Source organism: Bubalus kerabau, chromosome 18 (genome assembly GCF_029407905.1).
Source record: "Bubalus kerabau isolate K-KA32 ecotype Philippines breed swamp buffalo chromosome 18, PCC_UOA_SB_1v2, whole genome shotgun sequence".
Classification (NCBI taxonomy): domain Eukaryota; kingdom Metazoa; phylum Chordata; class Mammalia; order Artiodactyla; family Bovidae; genus Bubalus; species Bubalus kerabau.
This window is the reverse complement of record NC_073641.1, coordinates 22,156,893-22,177,978: the sequence shown is the minus strand read 5'-3', so window position 1 is coordinate 22,177,978 and position 21,086 is coordinate 22,156,893. Positions and strand designations below refer to the sequence as shown.

The window sequence follows — 21,086 nt, the reverse complement described above, 5'->3', positions numbered from 1 at the left end:
TAGCCTTGATGTACTCCTTTCCCAGTTTTGAACCAGTCTGTTGTTCCACGTCTGGCTCTAACTGTTGCTTCCTGTCCTGCATACAGGTTTTGCAGGAGGCAGATAAGGTGGTCTGGTATTCCCATTTCTTTAAGACTTTTCCACAGTTTGCTCTGATCCACACAGTCAAAGGCTTTAGCGTAGTCAATGACGCAAGTAGATGTTTTTCTGGAATTCCTGTGCTTTTTCTGATTCAACGGACGTTGCCAATTCGATCTCTGGTTCCTCTGCCTTTTCTAAATCCAGCTTGTACATCTGGAAGTTCTTGGTTCACATACTGTTGAAGCCTAGCTTGAAGGATTTTGAGCATTACCTTGCTAGCATGTAAAAATTAAGAAGCAAGCCTAAACAGTATCTTCCAGGAGAAAGTACACTAATCTTTCCTGATGTGTATTAAAGAAATAAGAATACCTCTAGTAAAAAACATTTCTTGAAGCCCAATTATCACTTACCCTTATAGAGAGCTAAGAAACCATAGTGAGAACATAAGATTAAGAAAACAAAGAGCAGAAATTCAACACGTATATCAAAGATCATTTTAGTTAGTTTCACTCTTATCAGAGTGTACTATTGAAACTGATTTTAAATATTCAAAACAAAGTGTAAGAGGACCAGTGATAACTGAAAAAAATAAGTAAATAAAGGGAAGGGGCAAGCTGGCAAATTTCTACCCAATACCTAATCTTAAAAAAATAAATAAAAGTTCAAGACTTTCTCTTAAGTCTATCTAAATTTTTATATACTCAACAAATTTACAGCTTTTTTCATCCTTTGCAGTCTTGAACCTCTTTTATTAAACAAGGGTTCCTTACAAATAGTGAAATGACACACAAATATTTAAAGCGCCCATGAAAGCGTTTCCACCTCTTTATTAAAAACTATTAAAGCCCATTCCTAAATTCTTGCAACAAAGTCATTATAGTTAAAGTTGCAGTTCATTATTTTTCTGAAGCTTGATAAAGAAACCTAGCAAGTATAGAATAGAATCTTTTTTTGTCAAAGAATATACCCTTTTTCTACAACTTGAACTTGATGTAAAGGCATAAACAACGAAAAGTCGCCTTACTAAGAAATGCTCTTTTCTTTGTAATTCTGTGTAGTTCAGTATAATTTATAATTCTTTAGACATACACATGATAATTTTATTTGTATATGATTCTTAAAAAAAATAATTTTCCACTGTAATGAAACAGCTGTTCTTTCTTTCTAATGTGTATGGACTGGAATGATCAGGTAGAATTAGGAGACTTAGCAAAAGGAAAATACTTTGATATATCCTCTCAAAATATTTTGGAGAGCATCATATAAGACGTCTTTATTCATATTTCAGTCTAAAACAAAGACAAAGAGACCAAAACACTGCTATGCCAACAATGGAAAGCAGCCTTAAAAATCAGCCAGTTATTTTTTGAAATGAAGAAGACAGACATCAGCCTGGACTTACTCCACGACATCAGCCTCATCTCTGCCTGGTTGCTATGGACACATCCCTGTCAGGCCTGTGCCTGCTACTCTCCAGGCCTGTTTATGACAGGCTGAGAAGTTTCCTATTATGGTGCCTATGTCTGCAAGCACACTGCTTGCCAGCAATAAACGCCAGAGGCTGCCACCATGGGGATTACAGTGCAGCAGACCAGAGAGGCTGCCGGGAACCCAACAGCCTGGGTTCCCAGCTGCCTGGGTAAATCTGCACAGTATACTCCCCAACAGGCAAAAACCCAACAAGCATACCCTTTCTTCTCAGGCTGGCAGGGATAGAATTCAGACGTGCGTGCACGCTAAGTCACTTCGGTCGTGTCCGACTCTTTGTGATCCCATGGACTGTAGCTCATCAGGCTTCTCTGTGCATGGGATTCTCCAGGCAAGGATACTGGAGTGGGTTGCCATTTTCTCCTCCAGGGGATCTTCCCAACCTAGGTATTGAACCCACATCTCTCACATCTCCTGCACTGGCAGGCAGGTTCTTTACCACTAGCACCATCTGGGAAGCCTAATATTCAAAGCCAGATATGTCATTTTTACTGGGAACAAACCTATAATAAGAATGTTATTGCTACAACAGATACAGAGAAGAGAGAATAGCTTAAGGCCATCACTATGACTTGTATGGCTTTTACCTGTATAGTATTAATACAAACTTTTAATTTAAATGAGATGAGACTAAACTCACTATAAACTATGCTATAATTTCTGATGAGCATGATGGACTGAGATTTTTTATTGGGAAGTGATCAGGACTCTCAATAACAGAAAACCCACTTTCCTATAAGGCATCAACTAACAGGTACAGACTCTAAGGCTGTAATTCAAAGCGGAGAATGGCATTTACATTAACCAATGCCACACATACACTACGAATTTATATGACCAACTACAAAATAATACATTGACACTCACTAGGTTTGGGCTTAAAGCCATACAGAACTCATCAGTACTCCCAGTGGCTGGGTAGAAAACTCATTGGTTATATACTTGAAGAGTTAACTGAATCCATATGCTTACCAGAAACATGGCTTGTATTCCACTAACACATTCAAAGGAAAAGAAAAAATGTACCTCCCTCCTGCAATTTATGAAAACAAGCTGAGATAAAGACTGCGTACAAAACTGCAAACGACAGTGAACTACATAAGGAGTCAAGAAACTCTAATTACCCAGGTAGAGGTGGACGAGTTTGGGTCTCATTTTCCAACTGATATTAGGTAAGTCAGACAAACGATCACTTTCACCTCCTTTATTTCTTTATTTTTTATATTTATTTGGCTGTGCTGGGTCTCAGCTGCAGCATGCAGGGCCCAGTTCCCTGACCAGGAATCAAACCCGAGCCCCTTGCACCAGGAAAGGAGAATCCTAGACACTGGACCACCAGGGAAGTCCCCACTTCTGCCTCTTTTAGTTCTAACACCTACGGCTTGAGTCTGAGATGAATAATACTAACTATGATGCTTTGAAATACTGACCATGCTAAATACTACCAAAACCATCAAAACACTAAGTGGAAGGCAGAAACAGAGTATTTTTACATTTTATTTCTATTAATTCCACTCAAGTGATAATTAGAAAAATTATGATAAATTTCTTCAATTATCTGAGTAAGTGTTCAGTAACTCCCTTGCAAAGACTCTGACAACCAGTAAAACTGAAGCTAAATAAAGGAAGAATTTTTATCTTCTAAAGCTTTAGGGCTTAGATGAGTAAAAATAAACTTAGTCCTTGAGATTGATTAGTGATGATTCCCACAGCACTGAGAACCAAAACCATTTAATGGTGCTTTTCAAGAATCACCCCCAGAATACCATTCAGACAATTCACCCAATGTTTACTGAGCATCTGTCTAGCACAGCTTTGTGTCCCATGTAGTGGGGGCTGGAAAATGAATAAGGCTAACAACCGAATGTATCATGTGATGGGAAGAAAACAAAGAAAAATTATTGTACAGAGAGTTAACAGAACTAAAGTCCCACAGAAGATCAAAGGGAAAAGACATTATACTCAGTTAGGAGTGGCTAGGATGGGAGATAGGCTTCCTTGGTGGTTCAGATGGTAAAGAATCTTCCTGCAATACAGGAAACCCAGGCTCAACCCCTGGGTTGTGAAGATCCCCTGGAGAAGGGAATGGCAACCCACCCCAGTATTCTTGCCTAGAGAATCCCCTGGACAGAGGAGTCTGATGGGCTACATACAGTCCATGGGGTTGTAAAGAGGTGGACAAAACTAAGCGACTAACACTTTTTTTTTTCAGGATGGGAGATATGGGGAAAGATAGGACAGAAAGGACTTCATGCTGCTGCTGCTGTGAAGTCGCGTCAGTCGTGTCCGACTCTGTGCAACCCCAGAGACGGCAGCCCACCAGGCTCCCCCATCCCTGGGATTCTGCAGGCAAGAACACTGGAGTGGGATGCCACTTCCTTCTCCAATGCATGAAAGTGAAAAGTGAAAGTGAAGTCGCTCAGTCGTGTCTGACTCTTAGCGACCCCATGGACTGCAGCCCACCAGGCTCCTCCATCCATGGGATTTTCCAGGCAAGAGTACTGGAGTGGGGTGCCATTGCCTTCTCTGGAAAGGACTTCATAGAGGAGATTAATATTCCAGACAGACCCTACTGGACGGTTTGTTTGATAACCCTTTTATTTCAGAAAAGTTCTTTTTTACAGAAAAACTGTGAAGATAAGTACAGAGAGTTCCCATATGTCCCACACCCACTTTCTCCAATTACTAATATCTTACTATAGGGCACATTTGTCCTAATTACTAAACCAATACTGAAACATTTTTATTAATAAAAGTGCACACAGATTTCCATAGCTTTCACTGAATATTCCTTTCTGTTCCAGGATTCCATCCAGGACCCATTGCATTTAATCATCATGTCTCCTTCGGCTCCTTTGGGCTGTGACAGTTTCTCAGATTTTCCTTGTTTTTGATGACTTTCACATAGTCTCAAGGAGTTACTGGTCAGGTATTTTGTAGACTGTCCCTCAACTAAGAACTAGCTGATGTTCTTCTCGTGTTTAGAGTGGGGTTATATGATTTTTTGTAGGAAACACCAATGTTAGTACCATTTTCATCAGATCATATCAAGGTCATCAACTACAACTTGACTTATCAGAACTGCTGTCCGCTTTGATCACTGGGTGAGGAAGTGTGTATTTGTCAGGTTTTTCTACAGTACAGGTGCTGTTCCCTTTTTCCACATTGTGCTTTTTTGGAAGGAGGTCAGTATGCCCAGCCCACAGTTAAGCAGCGAGGAGTTACGCTTTTTCTCCTTGAGAGCAGAGTATCTACATAAATTATTTGGATGGTGGATTTGTCTCTTCTCCCTCATTTAATTATTTATTCAATAAATTGTATCAGTATGAACTCATGGATATTTGTTTTATACCCTGGGTTATCATCCCAGTTTCTCAATCAAGTAATTCCAGCTGGGAACTGGGAGCTTTTTCAGTTTGCTCTTGTGCCCCTTTGCCGTGCTCCCATCAACACTTCTTTGAGTACCTCCTTATTTTCTGGCACTACACATGCGCCAGCTTGACTTCCTGCACCAGTTCTAGAATCAGCTACTTCTCCGCAGAGTCCTGCTACCTTCTGCTGGAGAAGGGTATTAGAAACCAAGATGAGGCTGTTAGATGTGTTCAGTGCCCCTGGGGTGCCACTGCTTTAGGCTTTCTCAGCTGACAGAGCAAGGAAATGTTTGCATACACTAGATGGTTAAGCTGCTAAGACCCTAGAAAGCTATGTCCTGAATATATTATTCTTAACATTAAATATTAAAATAAGAAATTCTAATACAGTTATGTAAAGTTTAAAAATAAAATAAAATTAAAAAAAAAAATGTAATCTAAAAAAAAAAAAAAAAAAAAACTTGATGGATATAGCCAAATATTTTATCAGTACCTCAAAATCAATATATCTAATAATAATAAAACTTATCTGCCCCCGCTTAAAAAAAAAATAAAAAAAAAAAAAAAAAAAAAAAATAAAATAAGAAATTCTGTGACTGGGTTACTTTCAGTCTCATTCAGAGGAATGACAGGGTGCATCAATTTACGGAAAAAAAAAATCACTGGACTATTATCCACTGTTTTAGGTATTTCTGCTAGAAAACAGCTTAGAGAGTTTTAGGTATTCTGAGATAAAACCTCTGGCCATTTTGATGGGCTATACTATAAAATTACACAAAGAAACAGAAGGTAAACTCCACTGAAAAGTCACTGATAGAGAGAGGAGCAAATGAAACATTGCAATAGTCCTATGTGGTTCACAACATCATTAGGCCACCATTCTCTCTCAAAAGCTCACTGGAAGCTTAAGTATCAGGATCACAAACAAACACCTTCTCTAACCCTTAACCCACGAAAGAAGAAAAGATAGATGATATTCCTTTATAGAAGGATATAAAGGACTCAACATTACTAAGCACCTACTATGTTCCTGACTCTTGTCTAGATAACTCTTATCTTTCAATTCATGGAATCATCACAGCAACTATTTAACAGATGAGGAAACTGAATCATAAAAGGTAAATTGTCCCATTTAAATTTAGTAAAAGACAGAGACTGAATCTAACCATGGCAATCTGACTATGGGAGAGTGCTCTAAATCCAGAGACCATTCTGTCTGAAATCTGGCGTTTTCTCCTCTAGTAGGGAGATTTCATTAATGGCAGAGAAGAAAAACCAAGGTTGTTTAAAACAGACATATCTTTCTAACCAAAAACGACTCCCCAAATGGTTCTTACTGCCAATTTAGACTAGTATAACCAAAAGTATGCCTGTTGTCTGTAATGCAGTGTGGATGAAAACTTTCTCATTTTGTTACAAATTAATTTCAATGTACATTAAAAACAATTATAACTAGAACATCAAATCCATGATTTTATGTAATTCTTTGCTTAAGATGAGGCACTCTTGTGGACACTTACCTTTTAAAAATAAATGCTTTAAATAAAAATATTTAACATACATAACATACATACATAACATAACATAGTTATGAATGTACACAGGAAGTCTGAGAACACTAACTCCAAATCTATTACAGAACAAAAGTCACATTTTTCTTTAAGAAATATTATGTTCTTATATTACAAGGAGTATTTGACATACAGCTTTTCTTAATCTCTCCTTTCCAATACAGTTGAGGGATAGAATAAATTACATGTAATTTATTGAGCACCCAGTATACACTATTCACCAAATTGAATTTTCTATATATCTGATGGTCGTAACAATCTTTCAATTTTATTTTCCCCTTTTATTATATCCATTTAGAAATTAAGAAATTGAAATTCAGAGAAGCGAGGCATGTTGCTCAAAATACTAGGTAGAATGCAGCAGAGCTGGAATCTGAAACCAAGCCTTCCTGACAAAAAACATCTATGTCCTTTCTACTCTACAAAGTTGCCAGAAGCATTGGTGTATAACTTAGGAGAAATGTAAATGCCATTCATCCTCATCACACATAAAGTAGAGCAAAACAAGAACAAAAATCCCAGGACATTAATAACAACAACAACAACAAAATACTTCACTAAAGATGAAGTATTTTCCTAAGTGTAAAGGATAATAAAGTTAACACCATTGCAGTTGGTAATCCAATTTAACTAATTTCACAATGAACAAAGCAGAAATGTTTGTTGTTTAAGCAAATACGAAGGCTCACTACTCATCTCAGTCCTTGTTAGAGTAAACCAAAGAAAATGCTTTCTTAAAATGTCTTTTAAAACTAATGTGAGTATCAAAATGCAGGCAAGGCTACCCCTCTCTCTACTTCCCAGAAAGATCTCAGACTAATAGTGTCAATTCAACTATCACCACTAGTCAGCCACAGTATTACAACCCGGTAGAGAAAGCTATGCTGTCACAAAATAAAGCCAAGCTATTTGCAGTTTTAAAGTATTGATCTCTTTCTGGAAAAAGAGAAAATCATATTTTATATAATATTGTATGGATTTAGTGGAAATCATTATGGGTGTTTCATATCTGCCATAATTATGTGTATCTTAAGGAATAGCTACAATCTATGATTATCACATAGTCACAGAGACAGCTATTTCTGTCAATATCACAGGAATCTTTTAAAATTGAGTAAAAACATTATTATCCTTGCTATTTAGGGGCAAATGTGCTTAATCTGGACTTCCCAGGTGGCACAAGAGATGTGGGTTTGATTCCTGCAACCCACTCCAGAATTCTTCCCTGAGAAATCCCACGGACAAGGGAAGCTGGCGGGCATGGGGTTGCAAAGAGCTGGACACAACTGAGCATGCAACCTTCTTCAACATGCTTAAACTATTCATATATTGGGAAAAGCACTATTTTATTTTGGCCAAGCCCTACATTTTGAAATTAAAAAAAAAAAAAAGGACATAGTTCATAACACTCTGAGACAGAAGTTACCACTATCCTATAATTAAATCAAAATTTTAATGACCGAAAGCAATTCTCAAGGAACAACTACTTTATTGAGTCACAAAATTAAAAGTTTTTGATAATTAATTATTTTAAGGATATTAAGCTTACTGCCATTAAATACCAATATAGGAGCCAAGTTGATGACAAAAGAGATAAATTAAGATTTACAGTAATCCTTACTGCTTTAAAGTTAAAGTTAAGGGGTTAAAATTAAGGGCTTTACTATTTAATTAAACATAAAAATATCTGGTAAAAAGTGCTTCCCTTCTATTATTACTTAAAAGCAAATAAAGTATTTTTTTAAACAGTGAACATAAAACAACCACTTCCAATTCTTCATGTTAACTTTAAGGCTCTATATGTAAACTACATAAATCTTGGCCAAATCTACTTTTATAAAGTAGATGAAAAAGCAGTGAGCAAACTTAAAGCATCAGTAAGTTGAGTATCTTTATTTATGAGTGATATTTTCTTTTCTAAAAATTTAGAGTTTTCCTTTAAGTATGTTGATTAACTCTTAACTCTTACCTGACTATGTCAATAAGTTTTTAATATTTTAAAGAAAATTACTGTTATTTGCTCTTTGCTCTTCACAAACTTAAAACGCCTTTTCCAACTTTTTGCTTTCTTCTCAACAAAATTAAGCATTTATATCTTTCCTGAGCCATCTTATACTCATGCTGAAAAATCTTAAGATTTAGCCATTTCTTGCGAACATTCTATAGTATTCATTCCAGCATCACTTTTGCCAGAAGAAAATACATCAGCAATCACAGAAAGCTATAGTATACATTACTTATGCATTGACTATTAAAAATCAGCAGGGGGAGTAGACAGCAAAAATACTAGGAAAAAGCATCCCAGCAAAGCAATTTAATTTGTAGGCAACAGAAACATGATAGAGATCTTTGTTAAAACCAGACAAAATAAATTCCATAAAGAAGTCATATCCACATTTGCAAAGCTGGCCTACATATGCCTGAAACGAAAAACAACAACAAAAATCCTTAAGTCTTTTAGAAGGACACCTGAATCGTAACTTCAAAACAGACTTTCAGTTTGAAGCATTGTGCGTGCGTGTGTGTGTGTGTGTGTGTGTGTGTGTGTGTGTGTGTGTTTCTTTCTGACTCTTTGCGACCCCATGGACTATAATCTGCCAGGCTTCTGTGTCTATGGAATTTTCCAGGCACAAATACTGGAGTGGGTTGCCATTTCTTACTCCAGGGGATGTTCCCCACCCAGGGATGGAGTCCACATCTCCTGCATTTAGCAGGTGGATTCTTTACCACTGAGCCACCAGGGAAGCCCCTTGAAGTATACGGGCTTCAAGCAAGTAGGTTCCAGTAACTAACGCCAAGCCTCAGAACTGCCCCAAATTTAGAGAAGAGGACCAATTCATTTTTATAGTGATATATTTGGTGGTGTCGGGGGGGCGTTTAAGATGATTTTATTTTCCCCTTCAAATCTCACCGCACTTATATTGAAGGTCTGGTGAAATGTGCATTGTTAGGTCACAAGAGGATATAGTTCCGTAGCGTAACCTTTGATGCTTAGATTCCTGGCCTACCCTCCTCACAGCCTTAATTTACTTTCCATGAGAAAAAGGTAACCAAAAATACTGTGAAACTATTTGGCCTTTGTTAAAAAAGTCTTAAAGTTACTTTAGCTTTGCAAAATATTTACAAAGGATGGAAATATACCTACCAATCCCACATCATGTTTAATATTTTCTAAAAATTAATAAGTGCTGTATTTTCATTTTTCGAATAAAATAGGAAAAATATTTAGCTCTTCTGTTTCCAATTCTGTAGCTGAAATTTAAGAAAAGATTAAGCTTTTAATTAGAACTTCAAAATGTTTATGCCTATATTATGCTAAAGAAAGTATAAACACTTTTTTGTAATATAGAAATGTGTGCTATAGACAGAACTGGATTATAAAAATTAAGAACTGGATTATAAAAACTGTGAAACTTAAAATACCAAGCATAGATTACAACTGAATGGTTAAAAAAAAAAAATTCAGCCAAGTACACAATGAATCAAGTTGAACCTAAACCTTCAATAATACTAATAACAACAGGCATAGTACATGTCAGACATTATTAGCTAGCTATTTTATACATATTTTTTCGAACTCTGACCTTTCAAAACAAGTATCATTGTGCTCATCTTATGCTAAGGAAACCAGCTAAAAATGTTTGTCATTTCTCTAACATAACTCAGGTTGTAAGGAATAAAACTGTGATTCAACTTCCAGATCTGTCTGCCACCAAAGCTTTGAGACATCACCAAAACCTCTCTTAACTCAAGGAAATCTGTACAAATCTCAGGCAGATTAATGTGCTTATGAGAGTAAACGCTGTCAATTTAACCACTCAAATTAAATGCCATCTGGAGTATCTCACCCCTATTTGGTACAAGTATCCTACACATATTATAGCCAACTTTGGCATTGGCCAAGAACTCCATAATTTTCCTGTCTCAACACTATCGATAAGCATTACACACATTATAATCCCAATCCGGAAATACATGTAGTTGCTTCTGAAGCATCCCTTAAAAACTGCTAATAGTTCAGATTCCTTCTGTTCAGATTTTTTAAAATAAGAATCCATTAACCCAATTTGTTAAATGAGTCTGATGAATCAATTTCCTCCTTCCTCACACCCAAATCCACTTTCATAGTAAATATTTTCTCCAAATAATCACTTAAAAATAGTGATTTCTTACTAGTATTTTATTGTGTTATTTTAATCAATTAGGGCACTTTTTTTAAAGCCTCAAAAAGAGAAGAAAACAAAGAAAAATATTATGACTTTTCAAAGACAACACTGGTTGGTTCAAATAAGTACATGTAGAAAGAAAGGATGATAATAAGACTAGTAACCGAAAGCAATGTTTCAGACTTATTCATTCACACTCAAGAGATACTCGACAACCTAGTGGACGTGTGATGCAAGTTGTCACATTTCCAGTTCAGACTTAGACTTGGTATCACTCCTGGGGACCTTTAGATCAGCTGCTCCAACTCAGTTTACAGCTCATGTGGATGTGACTTATTCGTGCCCTTGTTACCAGGCTGAAGGATAACTTTACAACCTTTACCAAGAGCTTTTTCTTTCTATGCTAATCCGTTTTCATCTATAAAAAGTCACAAGAGCTTAGCACTTATTTAGAAATGAATGAGTTAAGGAAAAAAAAAAAGATGAATGGCTTAGACATGAAAAGTTTAATCAACAGCTTCAGCTGAGTTGAATTTTTTTAATGTTAAAAATAAGATCATGTCAATACAAGACTTAAACACAGCTAGAATGACTGCATTTTGAAATAAGCTCACCTCCTACATTAAATCTGTAAATTAACTCAAAGTCTACTTGAGGGGCCTTCACAATAAAAAAAAAAGAGAAAAGAAAAAAATCCTTGCCTTACTTGGTGCCTTTAAAAGAAAAAAAAAATCATTTTGACCTCAAATTTTACTTTTTCATTTTAAAGTACAGATAAATTAATTACTTGTCAACTGAAGTCACTTACATGATTAGATTTCATGTTCATTTTTAAATTCAAACAGAGGTCTCATCATTAAGAGTATAGATTTTGGGGGAAAGTAATTACAGCTGCTGAGGTTCATTGCGCTGAAAAAGCACAGTCAAATCATCTTGAAAATATAAGCAAAGGCTTGAGCATCTTTTGGTGTCTTCTGGCTTCTCCTTTCACTACACAGAATTAACCAGGCAAGAGAATAAGAACTCAGGCCCAATACACAATGGTCCCATTCAGCCTTCAGGACACGAGATCCTTAGCATATGTCAACTGCCATTATGAACCAAATTATGAAAGAACAACCTATATATTATAAAATGAATCAATGAACTAAGAATTTATTAGCTAGATGAGAACAATGGCCCCTGATGCCAAGGCAGAGAGTAAGAGTAATAACCTGTCATTTTGATGAGGAATCACACCAAATTTAGAAATGAGGCTTAAATGACCAAAAAAAAAAAAAAAAAAAAAAAATGCAGATTTGATCATTGGTGTGCTTACGGGTAGGTCAGTGTGCCTACGGGTAGGTTAGTGCCTATAGATAGTGACTGGGGAGTCCTTTTTATTTTGTTTATCTGAAGCTAAACTTTCAGTTAAAAATCCTGCTGTCTATGTAAGCGCTGTCAAGAGATAAGACAATCAAGCAGGTGATACGCTATAGTTTTTGAAACTACATGAGAGAAAAACAGGTGGGATGAAAACTATAGTCAACTAAAAAAAAAAAGCATAGCTCTTTGAAATATATGTGCATGTAGATAGCAGTAAAATGGCATAACTTTCCCAACCTTGCAAATAGGTGGGCCAAAATATTTAAATATTTTTAAGGGGCAATTGTTATTAATTGCCACATGAAGTTATTAGTCCTTACTGGCTAAATCCTTCAGGCATCTGCATCCAACAGGCCCATGCCTCCCAGCCCCTGAGCCAAACAATCATTAAAAACATAGATAATCCCAATTATTTCCTTACATAACTAAAGATTAAAAAAATAATAATAATAGGAACTCCAAAAAAAATACACCAAAATGGACAACACTGTACCTTGATTTAAGGCTGTAGCAGGTGGAAGGTTGCTTCTCAGCCCCCTGAACTCCACCATCCACCAAGACCAGCACCTTGGCATATACGGCACAAATGCCCCCATTGAATCATCTCTGTAAATAACCTCAGAAAACTGGACTCTCCCTCCAAGATCTACAGTAACAATGACAGTGACCATAACCTTAACTTTGATGTCCCCTGTGGACACATACGACCAAGCGAAACTACAAAGGCTCAGTTCTTACAGGGTACCCTGACCCTGACACTTAGATAAATGTGAGTTAAGGTTCCAAGTTCACTGAACTCTTCTGAGTGTGAGTGCGGTAGATGGTGACATTCAAGGTATTGCATTGACCTCCAGCAACTCTTACTTCCCACTGAGACACCGAAGAATACCCTAAAACATGGATTGCCAGTAGACAGGATTTCGTTTCTGCTGCAAGGGCAAAGTGTCACCGAGAAGTACCCCTCCAAACACACACACACACACACAAACCCGTGAGCGCTGTGTCTTGCGGGTATTGCAATCAAAACTATATCAAAGTTGCTTTTGTAAAATGTTTAATTTCTCCAGAGTGAATGGATGAGAGAGGGAGGGCACAGAGAGCACCAGAAATCTTCCAAAGGAGCCAAAATGCAATGTGTGACAAACCTCTGTATATTTCCCGGGGCCACGGGGACTGGTGGCTTCACCAGCGTGGGAATCAGCAGCCTAGGGGACTCGGTGAGAACCGAGCCGGGGCTTACCTTATTGGAGGCCATCTCACTGACGGAGTGCCTGGTCTGTAGGGTCTCTAGCTGGTCCAGACACCAGTCCAGCTCCTCCAGGGTCTCGCTGGCCAGTTTCTGGTAGGCCTCCTCTGCGAAGAGATAGGGAAAGGGGGACTCAGTTCTCAAGCGCTTCACGGGGCCGCCGGCGAGTTCAAAGGGAGCCATCCTGCCGTACCCCGCCATGCTCGGATGCCCGGTGCCCGCACATGAGGGCTGCTTCTTCATATTGCCGAGCCGGGCACCGCGAGAGGGGCCGGGGCTCTGCTAGCGGGGCGGCGAGCCTCGGGTACGCACGCCCTCTCCAGCTTGGCGTCTCCGTTCGGCGTCCTGGGAGGGCGCGCCAAGTGCGCCAAGCCAACTTTTACATGGACCAGAACCCCCACGATGCGACTTTGAAGAAGTCCTGGTGCCGGAGGATGGCGAAGGGGGGTGGCGCGCGCGCCCAGGAGCCCGCCCAGCGGAGGGAGCGTCTGGTCCCCGGCGCGATCTGCTCGGCGACCGGCCCCGAGCCGCGGCCCCGCGCCCGCCCCTCCTGCAGAGCCTTCACTCAAAGCGAATGAATCAGCCGCGGCCGGCTGCTCGGCCACCACGTTTCCTGTTTTCTTTCTCAACTCCTCCGGCGGCGGGCGCAGCGCGGCTCCATCGCCGCAGCTTTCCGGGAACACTCCCCCTCGCGCCCCCCACGGCCCTCGGCGCAGCCCGGCCCCTCCTCGACTCCACGCCTAGATCGCCCGGGGCCACGGCCCGCCCGGGCCCTTTGTCGCCCCGCCGCTTCGCCGCCGCATCACCCCGCGCGGTCCCGCGCTGCTAGCTCCGAGGAGCGGGCGTGAGCGTGTGTTTCCGTGGGGCTGCCGGGGACCCGTGCGACGGGAGCGGCGGAAAACCCGGCGTGGAGAACCCGCCACCAGCTCGCCCGCCGCCTAGGGTCGCGCCCGCGCGCGCGCGGCCGCGAACCTGGCCCGCGGGGACCCCGCACGCCCAGCCGAGCTCAGCCAGTCCGGGTCGCCCCGAACCTCCGCGTCTCCACCATCCTGCAAGTTTTCCCTGGAGAACCCGACGGGTCGTACAAGCTGGGTTATTTAGGACGCGAGCAATCAGTTTCCGTGGGTTTGGATTTTAGGCTTTCTGAGAGTTTAGGATTTACCTACTTGAAGAGGACAGGGTGGTTGTGGGACTTAGAAGTATTTGTATTAAGACCAGGCTGAGTTCCCAACCCAGCCCTTACGTCTAAATTTTGGGGTGGACATAAAAACATACAATGTTATGAGCCAGCACTCCTTAGAATTCACAGATCTGACAATACGCTGTATTTTCACATTCAGAATTGTCTGAGTTATCTTCAACGGCAGTGTGAATGCACCACGCCTTATGGGCAATTTACAATGTATGCTTACGGGCATAGGCAATTTATGCCTATGTTGCTTCTTTCGTCAGACGAACTGCAAATCAGGGACGAGGGTGGTATTGCGATGCCAAGGGGAAGAGTCTGAAAGAGTGTTTCTACCTACCATGCACAGAATAAAGTACAAACTTGAGAAAAGACTACATTCAAAGACATCGTATGGAAGCAGGTTCTATTCACAAAAACTGACCCTGGGGGAGCTCTACCGTAAGAGATCGATTGCAGAGAACTTCACTCTATTAGCCTGCAGATAAGCAAACGTTTCAGAGCAGGAAAACGTCCAGACTCCCAGGAAGAGTCCATCTTATGAAACTTCTGTTATTGTCAACTAGAAAGCATAATCTGAAAAGCTTATATGCAGTTGGGGTAAGCATTTTTCTTGGTCTTCAAATCTACAGGTATTGGAGGAGAAGAAATTCTGCCCTTGAAATTTGGACTCCACTTGCCTTGAAATTTGGTCAGTGGCACAACAAAAAATGTCATGGACTGAATCTCAGGCTCCTGGGATTTTCCAGATAGGTTTTTATATAAAATTTTTAAAAGTTAAAATAACTTTCCAAGTATTTGTTACATGGGCCACGTGGCTAATTGTTATCAAGGATTCTTGAACTGTTGGCTATTCACTTTGAGAACTCTAGGTTAAAAACTGCCTCTTTATTCCACTTAAAAAAATTTTTTTTTCTGCACCAATCTCTGTAAATATTTCTTTAGGTGAACCAACACCTACCTAACCTTGCCAGGTGAATTAAAGTGTAAGATTGGAGCTTTTCCCCCAACAAAAGGAAAAACCTTAAACATAATCTTAAATCACAAGTATAAAGTATTTTGTCTGTACAGCCTTTCCTTGATTAAGTATATAAAAATATAACATGTTTGTTATAAAATCTGAAACATTACACAAAGATGGAATGCAGAAAGTTCCTTGTAATCCCATACCCTAAAGATCACAAGCAATCATTAAACCTATGGCCATAACACATTTTCATTTTACTTAATATCTTCCATATGTAACTATAGCATAACCTAGTTGTGATGGTAGTACATGCACTATGTGATTTTATTTTGGATTTTTCTTTCCTCTGAGGTATAAAATAAGGATGTAGGAATTTTAAGAGGAAATTAACTTATTTCAGTTGATTTGGGCCATCCACAGTTAGCACATCCAGTGCATTAAAGATGTATAACCATTGTGTCTAGGATTTGTTCACAGCCATCTTTCCAGTCACTGATTATATCCGGAAGCCAGGAATCCCCTCTCCCCATCTCAAAGACTTTTGTGTTTTGTTTCTCTCCCCTGCTTTCCAACTTTTCCAAAGTCTGAGCCCCAGGGGACCTCCCCATCTCCCTTCCCATCATCACCAACTTCTCAAAGCTTTTCAGAAATATGGGCCTTTGACCTAGCGGGATGTGGTTCCATGTGTTACACTTTAGTGTTCAATTTTTAATCCTAAGAGTAGAAAAGTAATTCACCAAAGTTTCCGTGCGTCAAGACATTATGCACTCAAATAACCAGACTTACTCTTAAGAAGGCAGTACAGTGACAAGAGGGACAGCTTGTTTCAGAAGATCTACTTTATGTCCCAATCATAGATTAGCCCCTCTGACAATCAGCATTTGAGCACAATAAAAATGTGGTCTGTGTACGTATTTTAAGTTCTAACTACCTTTGCATGCACTGTATAAGTCTGGAGAATGAAAAAAGAAAAAAAAATGACCAGAGCACATCTATATACCAATTAAGAAAATAATGACTAACAACAAAAAAAGTTTGTTCTATAAAATTGTTGCTCAAATAAAAAATTACTGTTAAAACAAGAAGAATTACTGTTGATATTAGCACAGAGCTGAGAATACTACTTTTCCCAAATTCCTAGGTTTATAGGCAATATGGCTAGCCAGAGTTGCTCAGGATCAGTGTTAAAGCTGAACTTTTAGGAATTTTAACCCCAAGTGTTGTAAGACATTGAGTAACTGACCTTCTCATCCCCACTAAAAAAGCCTCAATGTGGAGTTTCCTGGTATCCTCCAGGAAACTGAGTCACCAAACAACACACCTAAACGTCACCAATAGCTCTCAGGATGAAAACAGTGTGAGCTAGTTTAATGTGGGGTTTTACCAAGAACACACACTGCATTCATTAATAAAATACTTCTCTCCCCAGAGAGTAGCCATCACCGTGGCACTACTTGAAAATACATGAAAACTCTTATTTCCCTGTCTAAAGTCTAAGTGAAGGACCTACAGGGAGAAACTGCCTAAGCAACAACTCTTGGCCAGATTCCACAAAAGCCAGGCGAGGGCTCTGGAACAGCAACTGAGAAATAACTTGAGCCTTTGGAAGTCCCCTCCTACAGCAGCATTGGTTTCCTTCAAGGCCCCCTTGAACTATGTAACACCCATGTTTCTGTTCAGGATCTTCTGCGAACAAACAGTCCTCAATTCTTGCAGGCCAGCACTTGGCTTCCGTCACTGTGATGCGATCAAGGGTTCCCCTGACACACAGCCTGAACCAGTGCCAGGAGCTCCAGGAGAAGATGCTGAAGCAGCAGCTTCCTTTTGAAAAGGATAAAAAAAAAAGTAATCGCCTCAGAGCCACAGCGGTGAGCTGGAGGTTGAGGTCGTTTTCCTGTGACATGTTCAGTCACTTACTTTTACCCACAAGTCACAGGGATATTGACCATTGAGGTAAAAGGATCCATTCTGCGTACTGTGTGACTCTGCAGATGTCAGTTTCTCTGCCAACTCTTGACTGATTAAAGGTCTGCATAAATTTGTCATAACTCCTAGACAGGCTTATTGGTGTAAATGAAGAGAAGAAGTAAAAAAAAAAATCAGTTACTTTGGACACCATTTGCGTACCCTTAATTAAGAAAATATAAACTGTAACAGCTGATTCGTATTTTTCTTAAAGATAAAAAAAAGCCCTTTACTAAACAGCTCTGAAGAACAAATATTAATAATTAAATACATAACATTTTAAGCAATTCCAGCTTCCCCTTTCTTAATTCCCACCCAAATTCCCTCTTTGTTCCTAAGGATGCAGTTGATAGTGTCTAAAGTAGGTAGAACTAGAGAAATATGATTCCCATTTTACCATGTATTACTCTAAGCAAGTCACTCCCTGAATTTGATACAGTAAAAGATTGGTTCAATTTAGCTCTAAGTTTTGCTGATTTCTTTTTTCTGTCTATACCTTTTATCTGATGGGAAATACATGGAGAAGTTGGATTCACTTTCAATGTGTACATGTAACAGGTTTAAGCAAAGCTTGCCAGTGGCAAGCTGTTCTCATTTCCAAGTGTATTTCTGGCATCAAGTTCTTGCTTTGAAATCTTATGAAAAATATAAAATTTCACTTAGTACTTCAAAAAAACCTCTAAGGAAAAGGTATACATAATTTTGTGAGTTTTTTTCCCTATCTTCCCACTATCTATGATTTTTTTCCCTTGGTCTGCCTAAGGCTCCAGTAGAATTTTTTTAATGAAATAAATATAAGAGTGGGTTTTGTTGACTTCTAATACAGTGGTGCTAGTGATCAAGAACCCACCTGCCAATGCAGGAGACCAAGAGATGTGGGTTCGATCCCTGGGTTAGGAAGATCCCCTGGAGTAGGAAATGGCAACCCTCTCCACGGGAAAATTCCATGGACCAAAGAGCCTAGCAGGCTCCAGTCCATGGGGCTGCAAAGAGTCAGACATGACTGAGTACCATCACTGTACCATCAGTAATTCAACAAACATTTATTTAGCACCAAATACGTGTCACTATTAGAGTCTGCAAAAGTGAGATGAATAAAAGAATGTGCCCCTTATCCCAGGAAAGTTTAAAGTCCAGGGGTAGAGATGGTTTTGGCATACTATATTGTAGAAAGCATTCTGAAAGAGGGAAGCATGTAGGTGATGGGAGAATAACAGAAGGTAATTTAAATCAGAGCGGAGTGTGAGAAGGCTGAGTACTAAAGAATGAAACAGGAGGTAAGTGAAGGGGGTGGGAAGAATTTTTAAGGGAAAACATTATGGGCCTGAGTTCAAAAGATGTGTGTATATGTGTATGTAGTGAAAGGAATTCCCATAAGTAGGGCCTTGCAGAAATCCACAGACACTGGTCGTAGAAGTCTTGTCAGGCATGTGTAGGTAGGAGCTTTGGATGGAATTTTCAAAAAGAGGAGCCACTGAGTGATTCAGAGTACTGTGTGATAGGCAATCTGATTTTATTGAGATGGAAAATTCTAGGACTCTGCAATAAATGGGATTCAGGGAGGCTAGGCTGAAATCAGTCAGACCATGATCGTCAGCCATGTTGCCAGTAGAAATAAAATTAGTAACTTACAGACTATTTGCTTCTCTGATGGTTGTTCTTATCTAAGACAATCTCAGTATTAAAATTTGACATAAGCATGTACTCTCATGATGTGTCGGGCTTGAATAGAAGAATTGCCTAATGGGACTTGTGAGGGAGTAGACTTTCTGCTCTTAAAAACTAGTCTTCTGGAATCATCATCATATTGTATTCATCATAACTGTATCCAGAATTTCTTTCAAGGAGAGTGCAAAATAATGTTTGACAAGGTCGCAGAAGATATTATAGAAGATGAGACTTTAAGGTGCACTGGTTTGGGTGGAACTAATCTGTGGTCTCTTCCACAGATATATTTCCTGTGTTCTCTTCCACATAGGAAAGGCGGAGAATATGCTCCCTTGGGAGGGAGGGAGGGAGGGAGGGAGTGTGTGTGTGTGTGTGTGTGTGTGTGTGTATAACAGAAAGGAGTCAACTTGGTCTACAGGATAATTTCACACTATAAATCTTCCACTCCCCTGAAACTTTAATAAAGTTACTGAAGGTACAAAATGCTGAGATAAAGAGTCTTCTTGTTTTGTTTTGTTTAATCTAAGCCTAGAGGCGAGATTTGCTCAAACTGAAATGTCAGCCTGAGCTGACACCAGAGAGGAGAGACAGAGAAAGAAGAGGAAGCTTTTGAAATTCTGTGTAACAGCAGGAAGAAATTTTGTCCAAGAAACTAGAGTTCAAATCAAGTTTAATCAGAATGTGGATTAGGGACTTTATGTGCCACATGTACCTCTATAAGTAAAATCACTCCTTGATGGACACTGAAAAGCAGGAGGTAGTTCTCATCTCCATTCCACTACACACAAGCCATAATCCCCGGCATATCACCTAATCTTTCTTGGACCTTAATTTCCTCACCTGAAGATTGGGGATAATAACAAGAACCTTGTAGATGATTTTAGTTTAAGTGAGAGACTGTGAGTTAAATAACCTTGTGTTGCTGACCTACTAGATTCTTTTCCAGGCACCGCACTGAATGACGGAGATGCAGCAATGAACAAGGTACTTCACAGTTCCCGTGTCCTCTCAATGAGTCTACATGGTACTAAAAAGCAGAGACATTACTTTGTCCGTCTAGTCAAGGCTATGGTTTTTCCAGTGGTCATGTATGGATGTGAGAGTTGGACTGTGAAGAAAGCTGAGCGCCGAAGAATTGATGCTTTTGAACTGCGGTGTTGGAGAAGACTCTTGCGAGTCCCTTGGACTGCAAGGAGATCCAACCAGTCCATTCTGAAGGAGACCAGTCCTGGGTGTTCATTAGAAGGACTGATGCTGAGGCTGAAACTCCAATACTTTGGCCACCTCATGCGAAGAGTTGACTCATTGGAAAAGACCCTGATGCTGGGAGGGATTGGGGGCAGGAGGAGAAGGGGACGACGAGGATGAGATGGCTGGATGGCATCACCGACTTGATGCACATGAGTTTGAGTGAACTCCAGGAGTTGGTGATGGACAGGGAGGCCTGGCGTGCTGTGGTTCATGGGGTCACAAAGAGTCAGACACGACTGAGTGCCTGAACTGAACTGAATTATAGTAATTTTCTTTTCATTTGAATAAACATATATTGAATACCTGCTATGTGCCAGGTGCTGAGTACACCAAATGGAAAGAAGTAACTTTGGGTTTCAAGAAGCTCATAGTCCAAAGGCAAAGGCAATGATCTAAGTTTCCACCAAACCAGGCAGTATGTACAGGTGCAATGTCAGCACATGGCACAGAAGGCGTCAGGGAAGGTGCCACCTACCACTGCCTAGGAAAGTTCTGGGAGAGTTTTCTGAAAGAGGGAATTCAGCCCTGAGTCTTCAGGGATAAATTGAAGAACTAACCAAGTGAAGAATGGGAGGTGACATCTGAGATAAACATGTGCCATTGCCAGCTGGAGAATACAGGCCATTCAAGTTGGTAGAAGCAAATACAGATGCAAAGTTTGGGTCCAGTAATGGACAAAGGTATAGGTGGAGAAGTATTCATGGGGGATTTACTGTACTATTCTGAGACTTTATAGTTTTTTTTCCTGAAGGAGCCATTAA

The 21,086-nt window shown here is 39.8% G+C and overlaps 1 protein-coding gene across 2 annotated transcripts in view; it reads right to left on the bottom strand.

The window, feature by feature from the left end:
• The window catches only part of PDE4D (phosphodiesterase 4D), an 849,844-nt gene that overhangs the window by 73,959 nt on the left and 754,799 nt on the right, over nt 1-21,086 (bottom strand). For both annotated transcript variants that reach the window (XM_055555248.1, XM_055555247.1), the window contains exon 7: nt 13,283-13,395. In XM_055555248.1, the coding sequence (XP_055411223.1) occupies nt 13,283-13,395 (113 nt within the window). The remainder of the gene's footprint in view (nt 1-13,282; nt 13,396-21,086) is intronic.